General features: G+C 32.9%; 3 protein-coding genes across 3 annotated transcripts; all 3 read left to right on the top strand.

The window, feature by feature from the left end:
• The first annotated feature begins 1,770 nt into the window (after positions 1-1,770).
• On the top strand, positions 1,771-8,207 carry LOC110709655 (7-deoxyloganetin glucosyltransferase-like). The gene is made up of 2 exons (XM_021887871.1): positions 1,771-2,828; positions 7,143-8,207. The coding sequence occupies exons 1-2, from the start codon at positions 2,321-2,323 to the stop codon at positions 8,078-8,080; spliced, it is 1,446 nt and encodes a 481-aa protein (XP_021743563.1). The 5' UTR covers positions 1,771-2,320; the 3' UTR covers positions 8,081-8,207.
• A 2,971-nt stretch (positions 8,208-11,178) lies between these two features.
• LOC110709654 (7-deoxyloganetin glucosyltransferase-like) lies at positions 11,179-14,266 on the top strand. Its single transcript, XM_021887870.1, has 2 exons — positions 11,179-11,787; positions 13,099-14,266. The coding sequence occupies exons 1-2, from the start codon at positions 11,259-11,261 to the stop codon at positions 14,058-14,060; spliced, it is 1,491 nt and encodes a 496-aa protein (XP_021743562.1). The 5' UTR covers positions 11,179-11,258; the 3' UTR covers positions 14,061-14,266.
• Positions 14,267-16,804: 2,538 nt separating this feature from the next.
• On the top strand, positions 16,805-17,368 carry LOC110709560 (7-deoxyloganetin glucosyltransferase-like). Its single transcript, XM_021887779.1, has one exon. The coding sequence runs from the start codon at positions 16,805-16,807 to the stop codon at positions 17,366-17,368; it is 564 nt and encodes a 187-aa protein (XP_021743471.1).
• Positions 17,369-18,750: the final 1,382 nt, after the last annotated feature.

The following is an 18,750-nucleotide window of genomic DNA, read 5'->3' as shown; positions in this document are numbered from 1 at the left end:
GTATTATGGTATGGTTACGATCTTCCTCTTCTCCAATGTTAGATATCTATATTTTATAAATTAAAAGGTATTTTTAAAAATGTGTATGTGCCATGTATACCCCTTCTTATACCAGTATTGTTTCGGGGTTTTTCGGTGTCCCGCGGGAGAGTTACAATTCCGGGACTGGTATCCTTGCGCCCGTACCTGCAAATCAACTGAGATTGCGGGTGGTGGAAGCTCCGCCTCCGACGATCAAGTTAGTACTTGTTTGAGGAGTAAATAAGTGCGGAAAAGTAAAGATTGGAGATCTAGTTCCTCAAGGGGAGGAGTGATCAGTGTGTTTATACTTCTCTAGGTGAGAGTAATCATTGCTGAATAGTCTTAAATGGAGGCTTAATTACTGTATTTATAGCCTTAGGATGTGTGCCTAATTCTAGGGTTTTTGGTAAACCCTAGATCTGACTGGGCTTCTCTCGGGAAGTGGACCTAGGTGGCCTCCTTCCAAGTTGGCAATCAGTAGGCCACATGGCATGGCATGACTGGTCCATGGTGGACAAATGGCTGTGTGCCATGTGGCAGGCCCTGAGAAGCCCGATTGGAGGACACTTGGCAGGACCTAATTGGTCCACGTGGTGTACACTGATTGGGCGGGGAAAACCCCCTAATCAAGTATCATGCCACGTCACCATTCAAAAACTTTAGTATCACCACTTCAGCATGCATTCGACAATCTTTATCCTTGAGATTATAAAATAAAAATGCATATGAAGAGGTTTGAACACCAAAACTCACTAAATGAAAACCACATGTGTATTACCATCTTAGAATGTAGAATTAAAAATCCAAAATAATTTATAATTTATGTTTTTCTATTGTATTCTAATATACTCACAATCAGGGGTGGTTCTGAGCATGTGCAAGGTGGTCGATCGCACAGGGCCCCTAAGTGAAACTACTATAAAAGGACCCCGGTTTTTGAATTTAGTAACATATTTTTCCTAAAAAAAAAAAATTTAGGGCCCAATTTAACAAAATTGCACCGAGCCACTTTCAGTGTTAGCATTTATAACCCCGCCTCTGCTCACAATAAATAAATATTTACAAATCATTTAAACCGTTCAAAATAAGTAAAAAAATTATTCAAAGTATTACCCGGAGCAATGCCCGGATCACATGCTAGTTCCACTTTAAAAGGAGAGCATATGAGATTTGAACCCGTGAATTTGCCACTTTGGTTGTTGATACCTATTTAGAGGACCATTAAATTAATGGTTGAAATCCCATAATTGTATTTATACTCTATCAAGTAAGTTATTGATATAAACCAGTTGTTGGCCCGACCCATGCCCCGGATCTAATGTAATACATATGAGATTAAAGATAAATTTACAATAATTTTAATTCCGTATATAGCAACTAATTATGATTCATTAAAAATAGTTTGCAAAGTGTCACATTAGCCTCTAATTAGTGATTTGGATGGTCCACAACTTTTATAAGATGCGAGTTTAATGTTATTGGATTGAGCATTGAAAATTCTAATGCAGTGTTATGACTTTTGATTACCATAATTTTTTAAAATAGACGGATGAGATTATTTGTTTTTTAATTTATCTTTAATTATATATATATATATATTTCTAGAATTTCAAAAATATTAGAAAATAATTTCTAGAAGATAAAAAGATATTTAAATAATTAAAAAATTATTTTTAATTAAAATAACTAATTAAAAATAAATTAAAAAACAAATAATCTCAGCTGTCTATTTTAAAAAGTTGTGGTAGTTAAAAGTCATAAAATTACATTAGAATCATCAATTGAGCCTTGATATTTACATCAACTTTTTGGGCTCTACGTGTTTGAAAGATTTTTTTTTTTTTTTTTTTTTTTTTTTTTTTTTTTTTTTTTAACATAAATGAACAAGTATGACGTACTTGTGCTACGATTAGTAATTGTAATTTAAACCATATTAATAATCAGTTTCATATTAGTTACGGATATTACCAAACGAAAATAATTTTTAAATTGTAGTTATTGAGTTGGGTTGACTTTTATGTTATTTTGGCCAGTTATTGCCTTCCATCCCCTTACCTATAGTAGCAAATTAAAAAATTCTAACAAATTGAAATAATCCTTGGTCTCATGCATACTCACACGCAACAACATGCATGCTTGATTGGGTGATGCTTTCAATTATAACGAAATAGTATATACGAAGTATACTATAATCACCCAACAACTTCTATAAAAAAAAAGTTCCAACTTAACATTATTTGTTCAATAATCTCTATTAATAAGCATTAAACAAGCTTACAGAAAATACTAGCTAGTTTTAATGGCTTTAATATCAGGGCAAAAACCCCATGCTGTATGCATCCCATACCCGCTGCAGGGTCACCTAAACCCAATGCTACAGCTAGCCAAAATCCTCAACTCTAGAGGCTTCCACATTACGTTCGTAAACACCGAGTATAATCACAATCGTCTGCTGCGATCACAGGGGCCTGAGGCCCTTGCTGATCGCCCATCATTTTGTTTTAGAACCATACCGGATGGGTTGCCCCCTACTGATGCTGATTCTTCACAGGATGTCCCTTCGCTGTGCGCCTCCACCGAGACCAACTGCCTCGAACCCTTCAAGGACCTCATCGCCCGCCTCAATGAGGCAGGCGATGTGCCTCCTGTGAGCTGTATTGTTTCAGATGGTGCCATGTCTTTTACGGTTGATGCAGCTGTTGAGTTTGGAATTCCTGATGTTTTGTTTTGGACTACTAGTGCTTGTGGTTTTTTGGGTTATGTTCAGTACCAAAAGCTTATTGACTTGGAACTTTTTCCTTTCAAAGGTAATGTAATCATGGATTTCTTCATTCACTAATTTCTCATCAATTTTTTTTTTTTTTTTTTTGTTTAATCCTATGTTCATAGTTTTAGAGATATGTCCATTTATTTCATATTATTTGCAATACTTGATAAGTGTGGGTAGAATATATCAAATCATTGTAAATAATATGGAACGGAGGTAGTATGTTTTTTTATTTTATTAGATCTTCGTGTGTACCTTGTATTGTGTATAGAATGAAATTAAATGCACGTAATTAACTATATTAGATAGAGACCAAAACTTGACATTAACAATTTGAAAATTTTATTTTTTTAATGGCTTTTTCCATTACATAGCACATCTTAATGAGAAAATACAAGTTTATTACTTTGATAAACAAAATATGTTTATCAAATGACAAAATTATAAATAAATTAACAATTGTGGGTCTTTTATTTATTAAAATTTTATTTTTTAATGGCTAGCACATCTTAATGAGAAAATACAAGTTTATTACTTTGATAAACAAAATATGTTTATCAAATGACAAAATTATAAATAAATTAACAATTGTGGGTCTTTTATTTATTAAAAAGTTGAAAAATATAGCATGCTGCGCCTAGGCAAAATTTTGCCATTTGATAAACAAGTTTTTTTTTTTCCTTTAATTATTATTATTTTTTTATGAATAAAACGGCACGGCATTATATTAATGAAGATCCAATTCCGCCAAAGTTTGAATTGAATTGGGGCAAGTTTTGTTTATCAAAGTGATAAAATATGGCTTGCTCCATATTAATTCAAGTGATAATATAAAAAAGTCAAGCTCACATCTGGAAATAAAGTTTAAATTGAATTGGATGGGAAAAATTAGTGCATAAGATATCGGATTAGATCAAATATTTTTTATATTCAAAAGGTTTATTTATCAGTCATCACGAAGTACTATTATCATTAATATAACTACGGGGTATCATTTTGTTTCGTAATTATGCTCTTCATTGCTCACAAATTCACAATGTAAATTTAAAGTATTTTTAATTGTTGTATTTTCTGTAAGAAGAACAACAATAAATATTTAATTTTTAGGGTAAAAAAGATGTCATGTCTAGACTCAGACCCGAGTCTGATTTCGGATTTGTGGATACATTCAATGGTAGAAAATGAATTTGGACTAGATGTGGTTTGAGTGTTTGACCCACTAATTAGTATCTCTAGTTATTGTAGCCGATAAGGGTATATTGTATTCGTCTGATCTTATTCCGTCAAAAAAAAAAGTTCTGATCCTTTTTTTGGAAAAATTCATGGGAATAATCCCACCTTTGGGCCGTTCGTTTTTAATAATCCTACCTTTGGATTATTTTTTAATAATTCGACCTTACCCCCAATTCTTTCTTAATTTGGTCCTAACCGGTCATGTAACCTAATATAACAGGTTACATGACACGCGGCCTGTGATTGGTCAAAAAAAAATTTAAAAAAAAAGTTAAATTTATTTAAAGAAAAAATAAAAAATAAAAAATTAATTACAAACCAGCCCAAGCCACCACCCTTCTCAGTCGGAAACCACCATCTCCTTCTCCTACCCGACCGAAAACCACCGAACAACCACCACAGCTCCACCCCCTTCATATGAAACCACCGCAACCCCACTCCCCCTTCACCTGAAACCACCCCTTCCACTCCCAAATCTGACCACCCCACCCCCTTTCCCTCTCAAATCCGACCACCCCACCTTCTTCCCCTCTCAAATCCGACCATCCACCCCCTTCCCCTTTGAAATCCGACCACCCCACCTCTTTCCCTCTGAATCCGACCATCCACCCCTTCCCCTCCCAAATCAGACAACCCCACCCCTTTCCCCTCTGAAATCCGACCACCCCACCCCTTTCCCCTCTGAAATCCGACCACCCAACCCCTTTTCCCTCTGAAATCCGAGCAATCCACCCCCTCCCTGCCGCCATTGTCCACAGCAACCCTAAACCTTTGAAAAAAAAATCTGATTTTGGGGTTAGGGTGGTTATCCGTTTCCGTTTGAGGTGGTTTCGAGGTATGGGAGAGGGGCTGCAGTTTCGAAGGATGGGAAGGGGCTGTGATTTATCGGCGTGGGGGAGTGAGGGGGGTGGGGGTTCGTGGTGGTTGCGTTCGGGGTGGGGGGTTTAAGGTGGTGGTTATGGTGGGGATAGGGCTGGGTTGTGGATGGGGGTTTGGGGTGGTGGTAATGGCTGGGTCTTGTGGAGGAGGTGGCTGGGTTGCCTTTTTTTGTTTTTTTTTTTTTTTTTTAATTTTGTTTATTGATTTAATTTTTTTTAAAATTGTATAGTGACACGTTTATTTAAAACCAAAAAAACAAAAAATTTACCTTTTCAACCGGTTACTGATCACCCGGGACAATTAAAAAAGAATTGGGGTAAAGGTCGTATTATTAAAAAATAATCCAAATGTGGGATTATTAAAAACGAACGGCCCAAAGGTGGGATTATTCCCATGAATTTTTCCTTTTTTTTATGGGTATCTATTTAAATTTGAACTTATCCAAACTTAATGAAACTTATCTTATTACCTTATTAAAATTTATTTTAGGTATAATGTGAATTTGGATAACTCTCATAAAAACTTATTTTTCCTACACTGACCTACTCTAAACTTATTAAAATATTAAATAAGTAAAAATAAGGTAAATATAACATATTCTAAGTGATATTTGAATTAAAACTATGGAATAAAATATAATTTATACTCCTTTGAGTATGGAGTTGATGGAGTATGATGGAGTTGTGTTGTGGTGGTAGCGACTAGGGATATATAAAATATTCAATTATGTCATCTACTCATTTATAATACTCCCTCCGCCTCACAATAATTAACTCATCTGACTTTAATTATCAACTTTGACAATATTTTATTGTTAGTCCCTCTGTCTCATAATACGTCTTATGGGTAAACCAAAATACAATGCCTCTTTTTATTTAAATGTTGTACTTTTTTGACATTATTACTCTCTTTTTGATGAGTTGTCATTTTTTTTATCTTAATGTATAATTAATATTATAATAACAAGTTTTTAATAAAACTTTATTTTATCTTATAGCAATAAAAGATGTAATAAAACTTTATTTTATCTTATAGCAATAAAAGATGATAAAAACTGATTAAAAAAATGTCAAATGTATCAATTATTCTAGTATAGAGGTAGTGGTTGTCAAAAATTTCAATTTGGGGCTCCAAATTAAAATACAGTAAGTGTCAAATTATTTTCAATAATACTGTAACAGTAAAAGCACATTTAAAAGACTATAACCATTATATATTAACAATGATGTTTCGTTATTCTTTTTTACCATTTTAAATACTAAATACCTTGCAGAATCTGTACAACAAATGACAAGTTGACAACTAAAATGAGACAAACTGAGTACCCGTGAATATTAAGATTTAGGGGAGTGTTTGGTTAGAATAAGGGAAATGAAGTGGAAAAGAAACAAATAACAGGAGAGAAAGAAATTAATTAACCGTTACTTTTTCATTTGTTTAGTTTAACTATAGAAAGAAATCATTTTGTGTTTGAGGGTAAGAGTATTTGTTACCGTAGGTTTTAGTAAGGTAACAAATGGGTGAAATCCCTTACCTTTTTTTTTTTTTTTTTTTTTTTGTAAAGATCGGGTGCAATCCCTTACCTTAGATAAAGATAATTGTTACCAAACATTTAGTAATAGTAATGATTTAACTGAAGCAACTCCAATTTAAAATATACACTAACCAAACATGCTATTAATATTAATAGAAAAATGGGAGCAATCAATTAATTAGGTAGTTCTATATTCATGATCTCTCACAAAGTCAAAAGTGAATGATTAGTCCACATGCAAAATCCAAGATAATGATAGGTGTGTTATTATCTTTAGTCCTTCCCTAATTCTTATTTGATTTTGTTAATTTTTTATTTTTTTTATTTGTCGTTAACTATCTATTTTAAGTGCAGTATGATTTTAATTAATAAAAATTAATGGCGTTTTGAATTTCTGTAAAACAATATACAAGTGATTGAAAAGTCTACATGCAAACCCCAAAATTATGTGATGCATGCCAGACTGCCAGAGTACATAAATTTCACCTTGTGCAAGTTGCTGTCATTTGCTTTAATTGCTACTCCGTAAATTTAGAATTGCTTATTAGCTACATAGGGTCCGATGACTCCGATCCTAATACTAATGAATGACGCGATACACACTAGAACACTACTTATTGTAGTTAATTAATTACCTTGTGTGTGCATTGAATTAAGCTTCGGCTTTGAAATTGTCTAATTTAGTGTGTACAATTTTAAATTATGTAGATGAAAACTTCGCTACAAATGGAGACCTTCAAACAATCTTAGATTGGGTACCTGCAATGAAGGACATCCGAATGCAAGATCTCCCAAATTTTATAAGAACTACAGATCCTAATGACTTTATGGTCAATTACATTACACGGCTAATTAGCAAGATAAAAGAAGGATCCGCGATCATTTTTAACACCTATGATGTGTTGGAACACGATGTTCTTGAAGCTCTCTCCTCCGATTTCCCTTCCCTTTACACTGTCGGTCCGTTGGAACTCCTCGAATCCATTGAAGATTGCAATGATGATAAAACAAAAGCAATATCTACGAGTTTATGGAAAGAGGACACACGTTGCCTTGAATGGCTCGAGTCCCACGAGCCAAACTCTGTGGTATACGTAAATTTTGGAAGTGTTACTGTGATGACTAATGACCAATTAATAGAATTTGCATGGGGACTTGCTAATAGTGAAAAGCCGTTCCTTTGGATTACTCGACCTGATTTAGTCATCGGAGATTCAGCTGTTCTCCCACCGGAGTTTCTAGAGAATACGAAAGATAGGGGACTTGTTACAAGCTGGTGTGATCAAAAGCAAGTGTTGACTCATCCTGCAATTGGAGGGTTTTTGACTCATTGTGGTTGGAACTCGACAATAGAGACTTTGATCAATGGTGTGCCAATCGTATGTTGGCCATTCTTCGCGGAGCAACAGACTAATTGTTGGTTTTCTTGCAATAGTTGGGGTATTGGGATGGAGATCGATGTGAATGTGAAGAGGAGTGAAGTTGAGGGACAAGTCAGAGAATTGATGGATGGAGAGAAAGGGAAGGAGATGAAGGAAAAGGTGATGGAGTGGAAAAGGCTAGCACATGAGGCTGTAACTGCTCCAAATGGGTCTTCTTACAACAATTTGGACAAGGTTATCAAAGTGCTTCAATCTTCTGAATAGTAATTTGATTGATTTCTACTACGGATTTGTTGGACTTTTTTTACTCAAGAATTTGAATTACTAGCATTTGTTTGTCTTTTATTTTTACAGGAATTTGAAGCGTTTATTATTACAAGAATTGTCACAATACCTTTGTTTTTTAAGTTGTTCATGCAAAATTTTGTTTTTGTAATTTAAAAATCTAATAGTGTGATATATATTCCCTCTGTTTTTATTTAAGTAATACAGTTTGACTGACACACTTATAATTGTACAATTTGACTAATGATATCTTTATTACCAATAAGTATAAATTATAAAAAGTTGATATTTGAAAATGTGCTTCGAAACGATTCTAACAAGTACTCATTGATTATATTTCATCTTACATATAAAGCACATACATTGATCAAAACGGTGCATGTAAATAACATAAGAAGTATTTCGATAACAAATTTTTACTTTTTTTTTGTGACTTATGAGAGATTTGGGCCTGCCCCAAAGCTCCAAATACCAGGATGCCAAAGCCCAATTTGGAATCAGTCCAATTCTTATTTAATTACTCTGATCCCCAATTCGTGATCTAGATTTTATTGATCAAACGGCGTAAATTCATATCATAGAAAATGTTTTCGATTTACTTTAACTCATTGTTAGGAAAAGGACAATAAACTAAAACTAAATCTCATCCTGAAATAAGAGGGAGGTCCATCTCATGTAAGAGTAATAGGAGTGTACGACCAAATCCACCTTATATTAGTTTAGTCACTGTCTTGAAGAAGGCCAGTTTATTTGTTTGTAACTTTGACACTAACCATTACAATATGAAATGTCATAGACTCGTAGGGTCAAGAAACTCTTCTATTGATTTTTTTTTTTTTCTTTTCCAGACATTTAATTTAAATCAAATTATCAATTGCATATATGTAATCCCATCATCCCACTAGTTTTGCTCCATTATTTTTTTAAATATTCCATTAACTTGCCTAATATTTCCTATGTTTATTAGTTTTATTGAATTTTTAAAAAATTTCTTTATGGTTTGAAAAAGTCCAATCCGTTACAACTTACAAGTAGACGATAAATTAAGGATTCCTCTTGATAGAAATGAAAACCATACACCTAAGCATAAATGAAAGGAGAGCTTTCAACTACTACACCAACCGTGATTCTTATCGATCAGATACAAATTGAGTGGCGTTAATTGACGTAAATGCTTGAGCTAGTAACTAGCTAGATTACGTTCTTACTAGTCAAATGGCAGCTAGCTATCCATATTAATAGCCACAACTTTTGCAGAGGTGCTGTCGAAAGGGGATGGCATCATACGGCCGGTCCATTCTAATCAGCAAAGTACTTGGCGTTAAAATTGTTATGCTTAGAAATTAAACGGAGTACAAGAGATCAAGAGACACAAGACACATACTATAGATATTTTTGTTAGAAAGTATGGAATACATGTTAGGAAATACTCCTACTTGTACAAACTCTAGTACAATGAAAATGTGGGAAAATAAGAAAATAACAATATACGTATATATTCAATTACACTTACAATCTAAGCAAAACAAGTCTAGAATGAAAATCACAGATGAAAATAAACTAAACTACAAGTATGAAAGTTATACACTTACCTCACTCCAAGCCAATGAATCCAACAAGAACATGAGAATACCAAGGACCAAGTGAGTCTTCAATACTTGATACTCGTCTAAGGCGTGTAAACACTTTCCTAAAGCGATTATTTCCCCCACAACGGTGCTTGGGTTGAACTGGAAATTCACTTTGAGATACAATAGACGAACACTACGATCTTAGCACTAAGAGTGGTAGTAAGATGATCAAATTCTCAAAGAAAACTTAAAATGATAGAGGTTTAGATGAAGAGATTGCAAGTTTCTTCAAATAAAGTGTGGAGAGAGAACTTTTGGGGAAGAAAGAAAACTGAAAAATATGAGAATCCCTTTCTCCTTCTTTCGTCCAATTTTCATTAAGAGGAACGAAAGAAATTGCAACTGCCGAAGTGCCGCAGGCGCGGACAGAGGGAAATGCAAAGTTTCTTCAGTTTCTGAAGATGGCTGGCCGCGGGCTTGGAGAGGGTTCTCCAACATACACTCTAAAATTTCTAACAGTACAAGGGATTTTGTACCGGATTTAAAATGGTTATCTATAAATTCTACAGAGTAATTTCAAAACTAGTCAATTTTTTGGGATTGTTTTTTATATTGGATTTTGTACAGAATTGGAAATGGTTATCTATAAATTCTACAAAGTAATTTCAAAAATAAGGAAACTAGAAAAAAATTGTTTCCACTATTCAGTTGTCAGTTTTTAAAATTATCATGATTTTAATAAATTTTACCAATTTTTGCTAATTAAATGACATATATCACATGATTGTACAAAAGAAAAAAAAAATCCAAAAAAGAAAATTACAACAATACCAAACGAACATTTTTTTTTTATTTTTTATTTTATTTTAATGATAAACCGTCTCTAGCAAACAACCCTAGCACAGGCGCACAGCTACCCTACACAGCCATTCCCATCATTCCCTTTAACCTCTTCATATAATCCTCTGTTATTCCATCTAATTCTAGCTAAAAGATTTTGGATTGGAAGTAAAGTAGAGATGGATTTTCCTAGTCCCTATATGGGTGCGTTTTTGTTTTGCATGACTTAATAACATTAAAACTATGCATATTTGCACACATATATTATGTTGAATATATATAAGTATTCTAAAGTCTGTAACAAATGGCTTGATCTTAATTCTTTAAATTTGAACATAAATTATATGGGGGTATTAAAAATTTATAATCAAAAAATTACACACACCAAAAAAAAATAAAAAAAATACAAAGAGGTATGGACTACGTAAAGGGATTTAAATAATTATGGTTCAATTGAAAATTCCCATATTAGTCAATTATTTGACTAGTTTTGGAATAAGAATTTACGAATAGTCATGTTGGTAAATATTTTTGCTAGATAAATTAACCATTTTAGTAAAAGAGGTATCACAAACATACAAATACAGTTTTCAATTAATTCAATACTAGTGAGGTATAAACAGTGTATGCAACTTCTATATAAATGGACTTTGTTTTATCAACTAGTACATCATAACACACACACCAATAGATAGAGTATAACTTTCCCTAGTGAAAGTGACTAGTTAAACTACTTAAACAAAAAAATGGGCTCATTAATTGAAGTAAAAAAAGAGGCTAAGGTTCATGTAGTTTGTGTCCCATTTCCCGCACAAGGTCACATAAGCCCCATGCTAAACCTAGCCAAATTACTCCATACCAAAGGCTTCCATATAACCTTTGTCAATACCGAGTTTAACCATCGTCGGTTTTTAAGGTCAAGGGGTCCAAACTTCCTAGATGGCCTCCCATCGTCTTTTCGATTCGAGGCTATCCCGGATGGCATTCCACCATCGGATCCCGATGCAACCCAAGATGTCCCTGCCATGTTTCATGCTGTTTTAAATTATTGTCTTGAGCCTTTCAAGAAACTTCTCGTAAGGCTTAATGATCCATCTTCAGGTTCACCTCGCGTCACGTATATTTTATCGGATTGTATCATGCCTTTCACTCAAGATGCCGCACGAGAGGTTGGGAACTTGCCCGTGGTTCTCCTATGGACTGCTAGCGCTTGTGGGTTCTTGGGTTATGCCCAATATCGACCTCTTCTTGAGAAGGGCATTGTGCCTTTCAAAGGTTTATATCCTTGCTCTTTAATTTATCTACTATAAATTCGATTTGCTAGCTTGTAGCAAGTAGTCCATAGCATTAATTTAAAGTTTATACTTTATCCACTATACTTGCTACTCCGTACATTAATTAATAATGAATTACACTTATCAATTTGGGCCAACATGTCAGATTCGGGTTAGATATCAGATCATGCTAAAAAAAAACTACTCCATCCGTTTCATAATAATCACAACACTTTGACTTTTGCACACACTATTCATATGCTTGCTTTGACTATATTTTTTACCATTATATAAAAAAAACATATGTTGCTATGTAAAATATTTTTGGATTAGTCTTTAATTATTATATTTTCTTTATATTAATCATATCTATTATACTTCTTAATAATATATAATTACAAATATTAATAGTCAAAGTTGTGCATTGACGACATGTATGCCGGTCAAAGGAGTTGCGATTATTATGAAATAGAGGGTCGAGTTTAGGTCAGGTCGGGTCGGGTCAGGCTGAGTTCAGATTCTCTCTCAATAACTTTGGGTTCAGACTCGGGTCGGTTCATGTTCTCTCTCAATAACTTCAGGTTTGAATTTAGGTTGAGTTATTGGGTTGGGTTAGGAATTGATAGCTTTATTAAATGGCACGCATGTTAAGAAATCTAGGGAGGGAACTTAAATTAATTGCCATTAAAGGCGATCAATCATCCAATCCCATACATATGGGCTTTGTTTGGCAATCTGTTGTTGACGATTAGTTGTTGACTAGTTTCATTGGCTGGTTTGACTGGCTGTTTGTATTGCCATTTTTCTTGGTTGTTTGACTTTCGACTGTGTTTAAAAACTTGTTTGGTATAATTGATTGACGTATGTATGTTATTAGAAACTTAGATACCTAAAAGCCAAGAGCTGCTCCAAACGACTTTATTTTTAATTTTGGCGTAAAAGCTTTGTTTTCAGCGGGCTATAAAGTCATTTACCAAACAATTTTTTCGACTATTTGATCAAATAAAAAGCTAAAAGGCAAAACCTAATGAAAAGCCACTTACCAAAACAAGGCCATGCATATATAATGTTCAGTTACTCCCTACGTTCCTTAAATATTGTGCGTTTGGTGATTTTATGCGATTAATTTAAGAAAATAAAATAGTTAAAAGCAATGATTAGATGTCACATAATCAATCATTAAGGCATTAAAGTCACCAATGGAAATAGGAGTGTTTACGCTGGGAGTTGGTAGATGTTTTTGTAAAAGTCGTCTATATTGTGTACTTCCTCTATCCCACGTACAGTGTCACTAATTTATCAAGTTTTGCAGATCCTAATTACCTAACAAATGGCTGCTTGGATGCGATCGTTGATTGGGTCCCTAGCATGGAAGGCATACGGTTAAAAGATATCCCAAGCTTCATTAGAACCATGGAAGAAGATGACATATTGCTTTATCTCTTGATGATCTCTGTAGAAAAATCTTGCAAATCTTCATCACCAGCAATTTTCAATACTTTTGATGCATTGGAACAAGATGTTCTCAACGACATATCCAAAATAATGGTTGGTCCTATTTACACCATTGGACCTTTACATTTCCTAATAAAACAAAACATGAACCTACATGAAAATAATGGTGATTGTGGGATCAAGTCTCTAAGGTCTAATCTTTGGAAAGAGGACAAGCATTGCCTTCAATGGCTCGATTCGATGAAGCCAAATTCCGTATTGTATGTAAGTTTTGGGAGCATCACAACCATGACAAATGAAAATCTAGTAGAATTTGCGTGGGGGCTTGCAAATAGCAAACATCCGTTTCTATGGATAGTTAGACCGGATATTGTCACTGGTGATTCCGCGATTCTTCCATCAGATGTTTTAGTTGAAACAAAAGATAGGGGGATGTTAGCTAGTTGGTGTGATCAAGAAAAGGTGTTAAACCACCAAGCCACGGGTGCCTTCTTAACACATTGTGGATGGAACTCGACTCTTGATACTATATGTGGGGGTAAGCCTGTGCTTTGTTGGCCATTTTTCGCCGAGCAACAAACTAATTGTTGGTATTTTTGCAACAAATGGGGCACGGGCATGGAGATAGACAAAGATGTTAAAAGGGACGAGGTTGAGAGGCAAGTGATTGAATTAATGGAAGGTAAAAAGGGTGAAGAAATGCGTAAGAATGCATTGAAGTGGAAAAAATTAGCTGAAGAATCAACAATGCCTACTGGATCATCATGCTTGAATCTGGAACAATTGATGAATCAAGTGTTTATTCCACTGAAAAAATGATCTTGAGTAAAAATATACTTCTAGTTATTATTATGATATTGTATTAAGGTATGTTTGAATTAGAGGTAATGAATAGTGTGTTTGTATAATAGTGGGTCAAGTCAAATATATGGCATAACAAGCAAGTAGGACTAATATGTTTGGTGAATTATGGGCTTGTTGGGCTTTGGCAGCATGTTTTTATGAAAAGTTCAGCTTTGTAAAAATGATGGAACCACTTTTGTGATAAAAGGTCCCATCTTCTATTCTTCTTCAAAAATCCAAGAGCACAACACAACTTAATGAACAAAGCAACTAAAATAATAACAAGAAAAACTTAAAATTATTGATGGAGAAATCATGAACCCTAGGCAATTTGGTGGAGAAATTGAGAAGAGGACCTAGGTTTGTCATTTTTAGTACCTCAAATTCATAGTTGAATTAAGGCAAAATAACATAGGAAGCTTCAAAACTAGGAAAAAATAGCGATCGATGTTAACATTTAATAGGAGGGACAAGGGAGATTTTGAGCTAAAAGGATGATTAGGGTTTATGGGCTATTAACATTACCTTTGTTAGACATTAAGCACATATCACTAAGGATGCATCAATGTATTTACGAGTTCTCAACTACTCCCTCCGTTTCACAATGATGTTCCTGTTTAGAATCTTTGATTTTTAAAAAATAAGAGAGAATCTTCTAATTTCTCTCAATCTATAAGAACAAATATAGTCATGTGGGATCTAGTTTGATTTGTCTTCGTGAGTACATTATTAATATCTAACTTTTATAACTTTTGCTAGTGTGAGATTAAAGATATTTGCGGTCAAAGATAGGTAAAAACTTGCATCGATTTACATAAACAGGAACATCATTCTGAAACGGAGGGAGTACGTGATTAGTTTGAAAAATATTGAATCAACAGTTAAGAGTTATATGGTGGAAAAAACTGTTTGGTACCCCGCTTTGTTGAAAGGTCATTTTTTAATAAAATTTGTTGAAATGATAATTAATTATTCATTGGCAGAACAATAATTATATTGCTTTGATAAGTAAATGTAGGGTTACAATTTTTATACGTAGTAGAGTAAAAGTTAATACCTTGTCAAAATATTGTTAATTAATTTGCATCCCAAGTTAACATTTCTTTGGATCTGCCACTAAGACTACTAACTCTAGTACTCTACTACTGTAGTAATTAACTGGCAACTGTTTACGAAGTATGACAATATTTAAGAACATGACCAAAAATCACGTTAAAGTATAAGCAAAATAAAATAAAACATGGGCTATTCACAGTTTCACACAACGTTGACCAAAGTTTAATAGCAGCAATCACCAAATCATCGTGTTTGGTTTTAATCAATTAATCAGAAGCAGATATGCAAAATCGTCGTGAATCGCATGGGTTTAAGTTTATTATATGTCCTTTGTCCTTTTTGTTTTTTCTCTTTATAATTCGGGCCTAAGATCTTCCAAGATATATATTCCATTCTGAGCTTAATCTCCTTGTCTTAGGGATTACTTGTAAATATGCTTATTAAAAATTCGTAATAATTTTTCAGTGCCTTAATGTAATTAGAGGTGTTCAAAATTGATCCGATTTGACCTGAAAATAGCCATATTCAAATTTAGATTTGAATAGGTACACTGATTTAATAAAAAGGGCGTAGATTACATTTATTGAAGAAAAATAATACGGATAATAATTAACTTCTAAAAAAAAAAACCCCATCTGAATGACAAAATTCTTGAATCCATACTACTTTATTGAAAAAAAAAAGTACCCCTAGTAGGTTATTTGATACCCATATTCATACACCAACCAAAATTATTGCAAATACTCAAAGACAATATATAAATAAATAATATATGATTGAATCATATTATTTCTTGATTATTTTTTTTTGACAAAATATAAAAAAATAAAAAAATGAATCAAAAATAAAAAATTATTTCTTGGTTATTGAGTATTCCGTATTTCTAAGTTATTTTATAAGGTATATTTTGAACCATGTGTTATATATACGTACTAAGTATATATTTTTAATAAAAATTTATGGAATATTCTATTTGGTGGTCTCGTGGTTTCAAAAATTCCACATGGAAGACAAACTTTTTTTTTTAGTCTCTGTAGTGGCCTCGTGGTTTTGCATATCTGATTACAGTGACCTTTTTTAGGTTTATGGCTAACCTTTTTAGTTAAAATGGTTAACCTTTGATTTTTTTTATTAAAAAATTATTTAAATTATATTTTAAAATAATAAAATTAAAAAAAATTATATTTAAAAATTATATATAATAAAATTATATAATTATATTTTAAAAAAATTATATTTAAAAAAAATTATATTTAAAAAAAAATTATATTTAAAAAACAAAAATTAAAATTGTATTTTTTTTTAAATTTTATTACTTTAAAATATAATTTAAATAATTTTTTAATAAAAAAAATCAAAGGTTAACCATTTTAACTAAAAAGGTTAGCCATAAACCTAAATAAGGTCACTATAATCAAATATGCAAAACCACGAGGTCACTACAGAGACTAAAAAAAAATTTGTTTTCCATGTGGAATTTTTGAAACCACGAGACCACCAAATAGAATATTCCAAAATTTATTAAATTATTCTTTCATTACTGTGAGCACCAAACTAATTAGGCTACTATATATAGCCATAACTCCTTAATAATCAATCATAACAATCTTCTTACAAACTCTTCCACTTATTTCAAAGTCTCTAAAAACTAAAAAAAAAAAAAAATGGGTAGTTTTGCAGGAGAAAAACAAGCTAAGATACACATACTATGCATACCATATCCAGCACAAGGCCATATAAGTCCTATGCTAAAACTAGCCAAACTCCTCCATTCTAAAGGCATTCATATTACCTTTGTCAACACTGAGTACAACCATCGTCGTCTACTCCGTGCTAGGGGACCTAACTCCCTTGAAGTTCTTTCTTCGTTTCGATTCGAGGCCATCCCTGATGGTCTACCTCCCTCTGATGCCGATGCTACCCAAGACATCCCTACCCTATGTCATGCGGTTATGAATTACTTTCTTGAGCCCTTTAAGGAGCTCGTTTCAAGACTTATTAATGATCCTTCCCCGGGTTCTCCACCAGTCACAATGATCATATTGGATTGTGTCATGCCTTTCACTCTTGATGCTGCACAACAACTTGGTGGTATCCCGTTGGTGTGGTTGTGGACTGCTAGTGCAAATGGTTTTTTGGGATATTCTCAGTATGGTACACTTATCGATAAGGGAATCGTGCCCTTTAAAGGTACGATTTATATTACCCCTTTGTTACGGTTTTATTAGGCATTATTTGGTACTAATTAAACTACTCCTAATTAATCTCTCCACTTCATTGTATGAAGTGTAAAAATTGACAAGAAATAGTCATTAATAACGCATTATTGCTAGCTACTCTAAGTCTTTAAGTAAAAAAATTATATACAAGTATGAAATAAGAGAAGTTATAAGGAGAAAAATAGAAAGCAACAGAGGAAGTGAATATTTGATCAAATATATTAACGAAGACATACAAGCAATTTAATATGGAGTACTTTATAAAAAGAAAACAAACAAAAAAACAACGCCAAGCACAATATTAAATTAGAGAGATTGAGGGATAGTTTAAGTGGTTAAATCTTTCAAGCCGGTTTCAGAATATCATAGGATGAATTCTCACTCCGCCCTTGAGATCTGCAAATAATATTTATTATACGACCGGCCACTACAAGTCGAAATGCTGTCTGCAAAGTGCAAATAATACGCACGTACTACATATTTGGCATCCCTATGCGGCTTTCTAAACATATGCAAATTTTATTACTCTAATTTATTACTAGTACTTCGTATATATCATTGCAAATGAAATTTATTATTGTCTCGATAATTATTTAAGAAAAAACAAACTTATGTGATATTTTCTTAGATTCATATTGATATCTTGTTAAAAAAAAAAAAAAAAAAAAAAAAAAAAAAAAAAAAAAGATTCATATTGATATGAAGTTTTATATTGTAATATCAACTATTATTCATAAAGTTAATGTAATGTGTATTTTTCATTACCTAATTTCATGATTATGTATGCCGTAAACTATACATGTAAAAAATTAAACATGATTGACAAATAGAAATTAAACAAAAAAACAATAGCATATTTTCAATTACATAACATAAGTTATACTTGTAGTTAATACAAAGCACTCCCTAAGTTTAAAATTGGAGAACTTATCCTCAAAATAGGATTCGTAAATTTAAAACTTATCCTCAAAAAATCAAATTCACATGCCGCTAGTACGTGTAGTGACGTAGCAAGAAGTCAATGTAAAGAGGAAGAGCAGGAGTTGTCACTGAGGCAATGTCCTAACAATCAATACCTCTACTAAATTTATCAACTAAAATAATTAAGATCCACATAAGAAAGTAGGGTATGTATATATGTTTAAAAAGTTATTTAACCAAATATACAATATTTATGATTAAGTGATATTTAATTACAAACTTAGACATCAAAATTAAAGTGAAGCCTATGTGGGAAAAGGGCATAATAATTAATTAATTATGTCGATTGTGATTTGTGAATACTTCCGTATATAATTGCAAACTTTGACATAAACCGATGGATAGGGGGAAAGCATGTGCAATTTTTTGTCATTTGCGACATTAAGTTCCAAAATACAGTAAAAAAAGTT

Source organism: Chenopodium quinoa, unplaced genomic scaffold (assembly GCF_001683475.1).
Source record: "Chenopodium quinoa cultivar QQ74 unplaced genomic scaffold, ASM168347v1, whole genome shotgun sequence".
Taxonomy (NCBI): Eukaryota; Viridiplantae; Streptophyta; class Magnoliopsida; order Caryophyllales; family Amaranthaceae; genus Chenopodium; species Chenopodium quinoa.
The sequence above is the reverse complement of the archived record's forward strand: the minus strand, read 5'-3'. Positions and strand labels throughout refer to the sequence as shown.